Below are 11,306 nucleotides of genomic sequence, written 5' to 3' on the forward strand. Positions count from 1 at the left end.
AAGTCTATATAAATTATAGGGATTTTAATTTTTTCTTAATTAAGGATATAAGAGAAATGTTTTTTTATTTTTTCTATAGATTTATCATATGTTAATTTTTACAATGAAATAATATAAAATATTTTAAGACAATTTATAGATTTTGACTTATCATGGAAGAATGGAGTTCAAACCATATAAATCAAATTTTTCACATCAATTAAGTACATAAGAGATAACCTCCTAGAACAGATGAACAAATATCATCACTTAAATTAACTTTTAATGTTTAACAAACTATAATTTTTAAAATTACTTTTGAATATAAAACATTTAGGTTTGAAATCGCCTTCAAATAGTGCGAATACATGAAAACCTTTTAATTTTATTTTTTAAGTTGTGTTAAATAGTATGGGTAAACATGAAAATCTTGTAAATATTTATCTATATTTCTTTTTGTTGCTTTATTATTTAAAAATTAAATTTACTTTTCTGTGGAAACTTTTAGTTGACTAAAACAAAAATTAATAATTTTATCAAATGTGAAAAAATATTCGAAATGAGTATTTGTATGGAGTAACTCTCTGCAAAAGTAGTCTAATCAACCGTACATTCAAACTTTTAAAGGAGTGTTGTGGTCAAGGGAATGTGGGGTCCACGTATATCAATGAGGGAGTGATTTTATGATGTGCCTCACACAACTGACATTAGTTGTGTGAGGCCTCTTTTTATCTCACACATTTGTGGGGACCCATATCTTACACATTTGGATCCACAAAATTTTGGGTCTACAAAGTTGTGAGACAAGACCTCACACAACTAGCGTCAATTGTGTGAGACACAAAATAAAAAATTTCATCAAGGAGAACACAATTTGCATTTAAAAAATACAAATAATACAATAATTTTTCGTAAAATGACATATATATCCTTGTTGACCATCTTTTCTTTTCTATATAATAGAAAAACTTATTTTTCAGTGGGGGAGATATAATAGTTCTTTAATCATTAGGAAAAAAGAAAAGTAAGTATAATAGTCGTGGATTGAGACTATTTTATCGCATAAGAAAATTCTAGATACTGAGCATATAATTTTTAAACTTGCCATGCCACTACTTTAAATGGACTTTTAGATTTTTAGAATATGTACTCACTAGATTGTTATATTATTTGGACGTAAAACGTGAGATGCTTGGGCCAATTAAGGCATTAAGCAATTAAGCACTTTTGCCTAATGGTGCTGAACTTTCACTTGATTTTTATTTACATAGCTGAAAATTTTATCATGCGCAAATCTCTCTAACTTTTGGTTTTTTCTAGATTCTTGAATTTATCTTAAATTAGGTTGTGAATGCATGAACAACTCCTAATTAATTTCTGTCCCCTAAATCTAAAATGATTTTTCGTCTCTCTCTTTCTATATATATATATATATATATATATATTGTAACCATTTTGTAGGGATATATAGTCTTGATTCCAGTTGATTTATTGCTCCATCATTTAAAATTGTAGACACTCATATTGCGAGGTTGACTTATTTTTAATAATTACCCACGTTTGTCCAACTCTAAAATAATTATTACCTCTGACATAACATAAACCAAGCTCATTTAATAAGTGTCAATTAGGTAGATTGATTTAAAAACACAATCATTCTTTCATAATAAATTATTAGTGGGATTATTTACATATCTTGATTTGATATTTTTTATTATTTTTTGTTAAACGTTAATACTGTGTTTCTTTTTTAGAATATTTACTATAGCAGAAAGTCAACAGCTTGTAAAATAAATAGTAGAGAAAACACAAATATATCAATTGATCAATGCCAATAAGATATCATTGAGTTTTGATATAAAAGATCAAGTTGTTTTGACCAAGGCTTATGTAATTTGTTTCAATAGTACCAGCGCGAAATTTCAACATGATATGTGTAGATTCAATTTTCACTGTCCTCTTTCCGTTTAAGTTCCCTTTCCTCCTATAAAACAAGAAAAATTGAAAGAAAAAAAGAATATCAAATTGTTACTTTAAGAATTCGTTTCTTCATACGAAGGGGAGTTCACAGCCCTTCCCCTGATTTTATGTGAATACCGAATACTTTGTATACTGGACTGTCTTTATTAGTTTATTCATAGGTTAATCCATCTCCTACAAAGGATTTTGCAAAATGTCCCTTATTTTTTCAAACTCCGGTAGAAATGGAACTGCGATAGAATAATGACACTTGACCAAAAGGTATCAAGTTCTTAAAAATAGTAATTATCTTGTTTACATAATAATAGAAAAAAGGAATATAACATTGTTACAAGAAGCGCAGATATATGGTCCCCAACTTACATCATTGTCAACCTACTTACAATCATATTTGAGTTTTATTCTTTCTCTCCACCATTATCATCACAACGAAGTATTAGCACCTGATTACATATTGTCTTTTCAACTTTATTCTTCTTTAGATATTTTATTATATTCGAGAATCTCCTTGACCTTATGAGCTAGATATTCATTTGTCACCTAACTTTTTAAAGAATGCATATAATTATAGGTAAGCAAAATAAATTAGAATAGCCTCCTATTAACGTACCTCTGTTCGTTATGGTCTGTGTTGTGAAAGTACTAATAGCAGTTATTACAGTTAACAAAGTCTAGTTCACCAAAATCAAGGCAGAGTGGAACTAGTGGCTGAGACAAGATTTTCGTTAAGGGAGTTAAAAAAAAAAGTTAAAAAATTAGAAGAGATTGTGACCAGTGGAAATAGAACAAGCAACCTCACAAAGGTTTTGAACTTGCCTAGTTAGTTTTGTAACACCTCTTTATGTTCAACAGAAACTTAGTTTTTCATCTGATTAACAAACTTTAATCAAGCCATTCAAGATAATAAGATATTTTTCATTTGGTATAGCCATTTGTACAAGACATATACAGTTGGTGAGTAATATATTAGCATTACTATCTAGCAATATCACTAAATTTCAATCACATAGAGAATTCGCTACCATAAGGAACTACTATTTGTGTAGAATATTAGGATCCATTTGTTTGAGCCTGACATGTATCATGAGCAAATATTCTTTTGATGGCTTCTTCCTTCTCATCAATGAAGTCAAAGAAACTGTAGATTGCCTGTGAACATCTGGTATTTGAAGGAGAAGAAGGGTCGGCGTGCTTCCTTTTGTATCGCATATATTGGCGAATAATTCTGAATAGATAGACAAGCAGAGCAAGGAGAGTGACAGCACCAGATAAAAGATAGAGTGCCCAAAAGCTGCTCAAGTGGAGTTGGTTAGGCTCTGAATCTCTTCTCCTATCTGCTGGACAACCTAACTGGCAAAACCATTTCTCGTGGATCTCTTGAAGTTTCCCATTCTCGGCCAGTTTCAGGATTGCTGTCGACATGTCTGTAGCTAGAGGAGAATCCTTTTTGAAAGCCTGCAATTTCACATATGGCAAAGAAACATTCAGTTGAAAGTATAAATTGACCATAACCATGCAATTAGAAGCGATTCATGTTTTCATCGAAAAATTGAAGTCTTGTTATATGTTAATCAATATCCCGAGTCCATTTGAAGCTTAGGGGTCTCTAAATTGAAACACTTTTTCGGCTCTTCTGCTACTAGTGGAATAGTCATTATGAAGTCTAAGGTTGTCAATAGGAGGTGATTTAACTCAATAGGAGGTATGTAAATCAGCGGAAAGTTTAACTAAATAAATAGTGCATATGAATAGATCACTTACAAAACCCCATCCGCTCTTAGTAAATGGTCGACCAATGATCCCAAAATCAGTACGATTTTGAAGGAATAACTCTACATATGGAAGTTCATCTACAATAGCCATCACTCCTCCATTTCCTGAGCCACGTCGTAGAGCACTTTCAAATTCTTCTGGGGAGCGTAGAGATATTAGTCTTGACGGAGATATGTTGAGATTGTCTCTCAAATAGCTATAAGCAAATGACCCAACTTGATATCCAATAAATGAACTGCTTGTTATCAAACTTTCAATTCCTGTGATGGGTGATGAAAGTTGCTGCACTGTTAGAATGGATGTCAAACTTGCCGTATAGCTTGACGTGATCACCAGGAGTAAGAATAGCCAAACCACCATTACCATTCGACCAAGAGTGCTTACGGTATTTTCTTCTGGAAATTTACAAAATAAAGTTACTTTGCCTGCCAGAAGGATGGCTGATAATATGACAAGACATAAAATTGAGCTTGATTCCCTTTACATATACAAAGATACCATAAAAAGTAGAATTGGAAAACCAAATAATGCTTACGGTTTGTTTTGAAAAGTGTCGAGAAGCTGAACCTGCATAATATTTGTAAAGAGTTAATACGAGACATGTTGGAAAGGGTGTGCAAACAGTCTTATTAGTATACCAGTGTACAAGTAAATATGGAAGGATAACATAGGAACTCACAGGAACATTGTAATTATCTGTCTCTTAGGAGGACCACGGAAATCATCGTTGACACGATGCTCAAGTATCCATATGACCACCGCTATTATAAGAAATGAAAGAGCTGTAACACCCCACATTTCCGGTGTAAAAGGTTTGAGGAATACCCAAGCACTTGATTCTGCATTATCAATGGGAGCTACTATGACAAGGCCTGTAGACACATAAGGCTGGGTAAAATCGACTATCCTTGTCCTATTTGTGACAATAGCAATGTCTCCAACAGCTGCATCAAAAACCTACAATCTTCAAAAAGAATGAGTTACGCTTCGTGTCATTTGCATCAATAAGCTATAAGAGAATGGCTGCGCAATTTTTTGTATGGAAGGGAAAAATTAGTAAGAAACAAGAGACAAATCTTTAGATGGCATTTGAACGGCGAGATTAGAATATATGATATACTCACATCATCTGCAACCATTGTTACAAGCTCATCATAATTTGGATTGGCAAGACCAGTACCAAATGGCTGAAATCTGAAAGGAACATCATAAGGCACAAGCTTTCGTGCTTCATAAAAGAGATCTATGCAATAACCTAGTACTTGGTGGCTGTCATTATTCAACGTCACAAACTCAGGAAAACTGGCTCTTCTAGGAAATCCAATTCTCAAGGGTCTTTCATCATTAGCAATAACCCAACCACGTGGCTTTTCGCTCTTCCCACCAGGCCAAGTTACAATTTTGAGATTCTGATTTATCATGGTAACAGCCATTTCTTTGTTTTTGACTGCTTTCGGAGGTGAGATCGAGAGACCAGAAAAATTTGACCAGTAGCCAACTGTGTGAATTTCCTGTTGCACAATGTTAATGACTTCATAACCACTACCAATAAGATTTCTATCTGGAGTGAAATGAATCTTTCCTGTTAAGCCAGTGAAGTTTGTTTGTGATAAGATATTCATTAGAAGTTCTCCACTATCAAATACTTTGAGTTTCCCAAGCTGTAGTTTATCACTTGTTGTACCATTTAACATACTGCTGAGAGAAAAGCTTACGTTGCCTCCCTGTTGAAGTAGGTTATCAATTGAACGTGCAACGACCCACACAGTATCATAAGCATAAAGACCATATGCAGTCAATCCTGAGTTTACCAGCTCATTCCGTTGCAACTTTCTCCAGCGAGACAAAAATGTCCTTTTCTGGATAGTTTGTGGAATATAGGGACGAAGACCAACTACACCTTCAAGAGTGCTTAGATAAGATTCGTTTTTTGGGGAGAAAGAATCTAAAGTAGTAGAAAACCAATCTGTCATAAGCCACACGTAATCGCTCCCAGTCATTTTCAGCTTCTCGACTGCGTCGAAGAATCTTAATTGGGAGTCAGGATTGATATGCACAACAAAAACACGAGGCCCTAACGATTTCGATTGATTTAGCACATAAATCACATCACTGAGATTATAATTGATAGGTAATGGTAGTTTATAAGAGATCTTTGACATTTTCTTAGCAAGTGCATCAGTTAAAGCAGCTATTCCATTTCTCCCATAGTCGTCATCCAGAAATATGGCAATGACTTCTTTCCATTCGTAAAAGCTGACAATGTCGGCAACAGCTGCCATTTGGTACCAATCGCTCTGTGTGGTCCGAAGGAAAAAAGGGAACTGGAGGGAAGACAGTGTTGGATCAGTGGCAGCATATGATATAAGAGGAACTTGAAGACCATTAGCAATGAAAGAAATCATATGAGCTATTGCAGAAGATTGTGGACCAATTAATGCCACCACTTGCTTCTCAATTACCTGTAAAGCTGACAAAATGAATTGGAATCATAAACTATGCTGGATGGATTCTTGAACATGAATATCAACTTTAGGACATAATTTCTGTGCCTCCAGATAATGTGTATAAAGCAATCCTTTTTCTTTTTTGTAGTTGCTGACTGGAAAGAAACATTGCAGATTCTTATGATGTCTTTAACTTAGAAAATCTGGCATCACATTTTCAAGAGAAGATCAATTAATTACAAATGTTCTTAATCTAGTAGAAACTAATATGTAAAAGATGAAATTAATTTTTTGACCTGGCAAGAAAGAAAGATATTGAATGGCTTTTTCGGCGCGACTTTGAAGAAAATAGCTCTCTTGGTAAAGGAATAACAATTTATTGCAACAACTCTCCTAAAAAAAAATTCATAATAAGAAGATAAAAAGTTAACAATATTTTGCTCTTTAGAAAATTAGATGGAAATGTGACAAGCTGAACTAGTGACAAAACAGTTAAGAGAAACTGGAATATTGCAGATAGATGAAGAATTAGAGGGGGATGAACAGTACATCATTCACAAAGCATATTGTTCCACAATCCCAATTCATTTTGAAAAGAACACATGAAAAGGGAAAGACAATGAATTCCAGAAACTAGAACTTAATCTAAAATTGGTTAGTGCATAAAATTGGTTTTCACCTCCTTCATAGACCAACTAAGAATCTCCTGCTTCATAAATTAGACAAATCAACAACCCAAAACAAAAAACAACAACAACTACGTCTCGGTCCCAAACAAGTTGGGATCGACTATGAGTATCCTCCGTCAGAGGCGGAGCCAGCCCTTCAGCTACGGGTTCGGCCGAACCCAGTAGCTTTGATACAATCTTATATTAGTCTTAAGAAATTTATTGAATATGCACAAATTATTAAGTAAGAACCCAGTAACTTAAAAAAACTAAAATTTTGAACCCATGAACCCATAAGCTTCAAATTCTAGCTACGCTTCTGTCCTCAGTGACCATGTTACTCCATATAAACTCGACAACGACTATTGATACTCAGTGGTTTTAAACTAGTAACCCATTATTGAAAATAGCTAATCAAATATGACTACTGAAACATCTCAAAGGTCCACCATAGACTTAACAAGAGCTTTTGGGAGGTAAAATATTACTACAAGCTTAGCTTGCGTCAGTAAAATTCCAAATAGGTAAAGATAAATTCTGAAATGATTACCACAATAATTTCCCATTAACAACATGAAAAACTACAATTAACCAAGAGAAAGAGATAAAAATGGCAGTAGCATGTACCTTCAATGGACCCCTTAAAGACACTGCAATCTGAATCAGCCATAACCAAATTAAGCTTAGTCCCATTCAGAATGCTGGGATCCCCATTGATATCAGAGACTGCTAACTCCATAGCAGTCTTAGCTGCCCTACCCATCACTGAATCAAAACTAAAAATTGCACCCACATTCACAACATTAGGCCTTTGACAGTTCCCATGTCTATTTTGCAGTACCAAAATGAAAACAAATAGTGACACTGCCTCAAGAAACTTCATTCCCACCACTTCAGCAACACAGAAGAGGACTAAAGTTTGGAACTTTACTCAAGAAACCATATATATAAGTGATAAAGCCCCTTTTTAGTAACTTATTTCAAGTCTGTCAAATCAAGAAAACCAAACTTGACTTAAAAAAACCAGACCCTTATGGATTTTATAAGGTTCTAGAGTTTGTCTAGCTTTAAATAGCTAGTAGTAGTAGTAATTTTCATGTGGGAAACAAGAGTGACCCATTTTTCTGGACAATTTAAAATTGAGAAAAACATGATAGATATGAATTCTTGAAATTAGTCAAGCAGCCTTAAGAAAATTAGAAAGAGAGATGGTACAATGTGATGGTATAAAGTGAGTTTAATTTGAGAGAGAAAAGAAAGGTCCCACAAGGGGTTGAAGATACGAACATTTTCCACAAGGGAAGAAGGTTAGGAGGAGATTAGAGAGAATCTAATCCTTACTATTGGAAGAGAAAAGACATAAAATATTGTATAAACTGACAAACATGTAGGATAATCCTCCAGTTGCAATTTTCTACATATTTTTCTCTTTTACCTTTCCTTTTCAAATGCACTAATTGCTAACAAAGAGGAAGTTGTCTCGACGAATTAATGATAGTAGCTACTCCTATAGAAAATAACTTGCACAAAACTACTATAACACGGATTATCATGTTTATTTTCACTTTAAATAATAGCCGACAATGCAGATGAAAATTTATTTAATTTGCACGAGATATGATGTAAAGCAAGAACAAGTGTATTGGTAGTACTTGAGTAAAAACACCTAAAATAACCAAATACCTTTTTTTCAAATCATCTTACAGTATAATAAGTCGATTTACTTTTTTTTTTTTAAACCAATTAAAATAATATTTTATTAAATAATAAGAATTTTTAATAAGGTTGAATTCAATTATTTATATGCTACAATTGTATGTTTATAAATAATTATTAAAGCTAATTCTTGATTCACATTCTTTAGTTCTGAAAATATTATAGGAAAAAAATTAAGGGCATAGATTTTGTTTCAGTTGCCAAAGTATGAAAACTATCATTATCCTTTGACATTCTTCATTAAGTAATTTTTTTTTATCTAGCTATAAGCATTTAAAATTAGAGGAGCAATAAGGGTACGTATTATGAAAAAAGTTATCCAATTTATAACTAACATATTTTTTACTATTTAGCCAAGTCTATCAGAAACAGTTTCTCTACCTTCGTAAGGTAGGGGTAAGGTGTGCGTACACTCCATCCTCTCCAAACTTCACTTTATGAGATTACACTAGATTTGTTGTTGTTGTTGTTGTTGCTTTGTTGTTTATAATTCTTACTATTTCCTCTTTTTATAGCAATTTTAGTACACAAGTATACGTCCCACAAGAAATTTAAATGCTAAATATCATTCTCATTATAATATATCGTTTTATAATTCTTGTAGTATAACGTACGTGTTCGTTACATAAAGTTTTTGAGACTGTTGAAACATTCTTGTTTGAAAACTATACGTGGTCCTAGACTCCGATTCAGGTATTAGTTTCAAATTCGTCTACTACTATTGGTTGACTAGCTGCTTAAAAAGAATGTTTAATTACCCTTCGAAACTTAGTAGGTACGTGATGTAAATGACTTTAGTCTGGTGATAGCGACATCATTACTATTTTAATTACGCCAATAGCAGCTTATCTTTTGTTATGGTTGTGTAATTTCGTTCATGGGAAATCCAGAGAAGTGGTTGAAACATGGTTTTCATCTAATAGTACTGTTACGTCAAAAGTATTCTTATTTTTGTTATGGTTGTGTAATTTCTATCTCTTGGTCTTCGCTCAATTCCACATAATATAATGAGATTATTTTTTTCTTTTTCATCTAAGATGACGAGACTTCATGCATCACTTTCACGGAACTTTTCCTCTCTCTTTCCTTTTTTTTTGGCCTTATTGGTAGCAATAAAAAGCCAAGAAAAGGGGTTTTTACTCGATTGAGTCGGTGATTAACCAATTGGCAGCTAGCGTTTAGACACAAATTTGATTGAAACTTGAAGAAAAAAAGTCTTTAAAGTTATGTTGAAAAATATTTTTTTGGAAGCTGAAGTTTGCACATGTATTTTACTTGGGAAAAAATTGAAATTTTGTGAGTGGAAGAAAAAATTTCACTTAAAAAACTTTTAAAAAAAATTTCAATCTCCATGAACAAACAATGTTTTTTAATATTTTTTTAAAGAAAGAAAGAAAAATTTATGTCCAAATGGGAGCTAAATATTATATGCATATTTGAGACTTCTATTAGGAGCAATATCTATTTCCAATTTGCGACTTCTTGCTTACGTATACATATATCCTCTTTCTCATCACGAGGCTATCCCCGTATAGGAAAACTGTAAAAGGAAATATCGAGCAGTTACGCATGGGTTATGTCATGGGCGGCTTTCCAGCCATGTCCCATGACCCCTTGGGCGCGCCCCGTGGCGTCCTAGCAAGCCTCCCAATGCCTAGCGCTACGGACGGCCCTGTGGTCTTGGCCGCACCAAGTGACAAGCGCGCAGGTGCCTCTGTCGCCCCACCGATATCCCTCGCCAGCGCCAAGCCGCAGGCAGAAGCCAACAGCGTCGTGCGCGCAGACAACACCGTGCGCGCAGACCGTGATGCCAAAGACACTGCTGCTGACAACGGACCTGCTGCTGCCTTATAGAAAACTAAGTCATTTTCATTGTAAATATAGAGTAGTTTTATTTCATGTACTTCCATTATGTTTCTCTAGCTTAGTCAAGTCTAGTCTTGTAGCTTTGGATTATTTTTTTTAAGTATTATTAGGGGGGATCAAGCAATCAAAACTCTCTAGCAAGCAAGCAATTCTTTGTACTGGTGTCTCTCCCCCTCGACACCGCGTTGCTTTTCTATAATAGCTTTCATTAATGCAATCAAGCTTTCTTTCATTCTGAATTCTCATTTCTGTTCTCTCAATTGCTCTTGACATTGGTTTTCCCGTACGGCACTGACAATCTCGTCTAGCGTACGGAGGGGACCTCAGTTGGCGGACAGCAACTGCACTGACATCAGTTGCCTAGCCTTACGTCGCCCTTCCAAGGAATCTCAGGAAGGCGCCGCGTAACAGTTGGTATCAGAGCATAGGCTCGACATCGGACGAGGGAACGTATTGACATTACCACCATTTCTGACCATGGTGAATCATGGGGACCGCATTGCGGCTCTCGAAGGGACGGTTGAGGTATTACAGCCTATTGTGGATACGGTGCCTGAACTAAGAACCAGCCTAGTGCAAAGGTTGGACGACCTGGACCACAGGGTGCTCCAGGCCGAAGTTGACATTGAAAACATCAGTCGCGACTCCGAGGGAGACCGACAGACGGCAGCCACAGAGGCAGCCGAAATTTTTGAGAAATTCGAGGGGCTCCAGCAGGAGCGCGCCGAGGATTTAGCCCACAGGGTACAAGAGGCAGACAGGGTGACTGCCATGCAACAAACTATTGACAAATTGACAGACCAGCTCAATGTGTCAACGCTGCTTTACAGGGCCTACTCCGAGGAGGTGGAAACCCAAAGTCAGGGGCGCTGTGAAC

The 11,306-nt window shown here is 35.1% G+C and overlaps 1 protein-coding gene across 6 annotated transcripts; it reads right to left on the reverse strand.

The window, feature by feature from the left end:
• Positions 1 to 2,853: 2,853 nt before the first annotated feature.
• On the reverse strand, positions 2,854 to 8,164 carry LOC109219131 (glutamate receptor 3.7-like). 6 transcript variants are annotated; one of them, XM_019383559.1, is made up of 8 exons: positions 7,475 to 7,560; positions 6,476 to 6,572; positions 6,195 to 6,382; positions 4,857 to 6,056; positions 4,412 to 4,689; positions 4,268 to 4,299; positions 3,721 to 4,127; positions 2,854 to 3,414 (listed from the first exon to the last, which is right to left on the reverse strand). In XM_019383559.1, the coding sequence occupies exons 4-8, from the start codon at positions 6,012 to 6,014 to the stop codon at positions 3,010 to 3,012; spliced, it is 2,280 nt and encodes a 759-aa protein (XP_019239104.1). In that variant the 5' UTR covers positions 6,015 to 6,056; positions 6,195 to 6,382; positions 6,476 to 6,572; positions 7,475 to 7,560; the 3' UTR covers positions 2,854 to 3,009. The 6 variants fall into 6 exon arrangements, with proteins under 6 accessions (XP_019239104.1, XP_019239100.1, XP_019239102.1 ...); XM_019383555.1 differs by lacking the exon at positions 6,476 to 6,572 and having other exon boundaries at positions 6,195 to 6,202; positions 7,475 to 8,164; XM_019383557.1 differs by having other exon boundaries at positions 4,857 to 6,382.
• Between the last annotated feature and the right edge of the window lie 3,142 nt (positions 8,165 to 11,306).

Source organism: Nicotiana attenuata, unplaced genomic scaffold (assembly GCF_001879085.1).
Source record: "Nicotiana attenuata strain UT unplaced genomic scaffold, NIATTr2, whole genome shotgun sequence".
In the NCBI taxonomy this organism is placed as follows: domain Eukaryota; kingdom Viridiplantae; phylum Streptophyta; class Magnoliopsida; order Solanales; family Solanaceae; genus Nicotiana; species Nicotiana attenuata.

Coding starts and splice junctions, on each gene's coding strand:
- LOC109219131 (XM_019383554.1), bottom strand. CDS start 7,730: ATGAAGTTTCTTGAGGCAGTGTCACTATTTGTTTTCATTTTGGTACTG. Junction 4,128..4,267: donor GACACTTTTCAAAACAAACC/GTAAGCATTATT, acceptor GTAAATTTCCAG/AAGAAAATACCGTAAGCACT. Junction 3,415..3,720: donor CTAAGAGCGGATGGGGTTTT/GTAAGTGATCTA, acceptor GTGAAATTGCAG/GCTTTCAAAAAGGATTCTCC.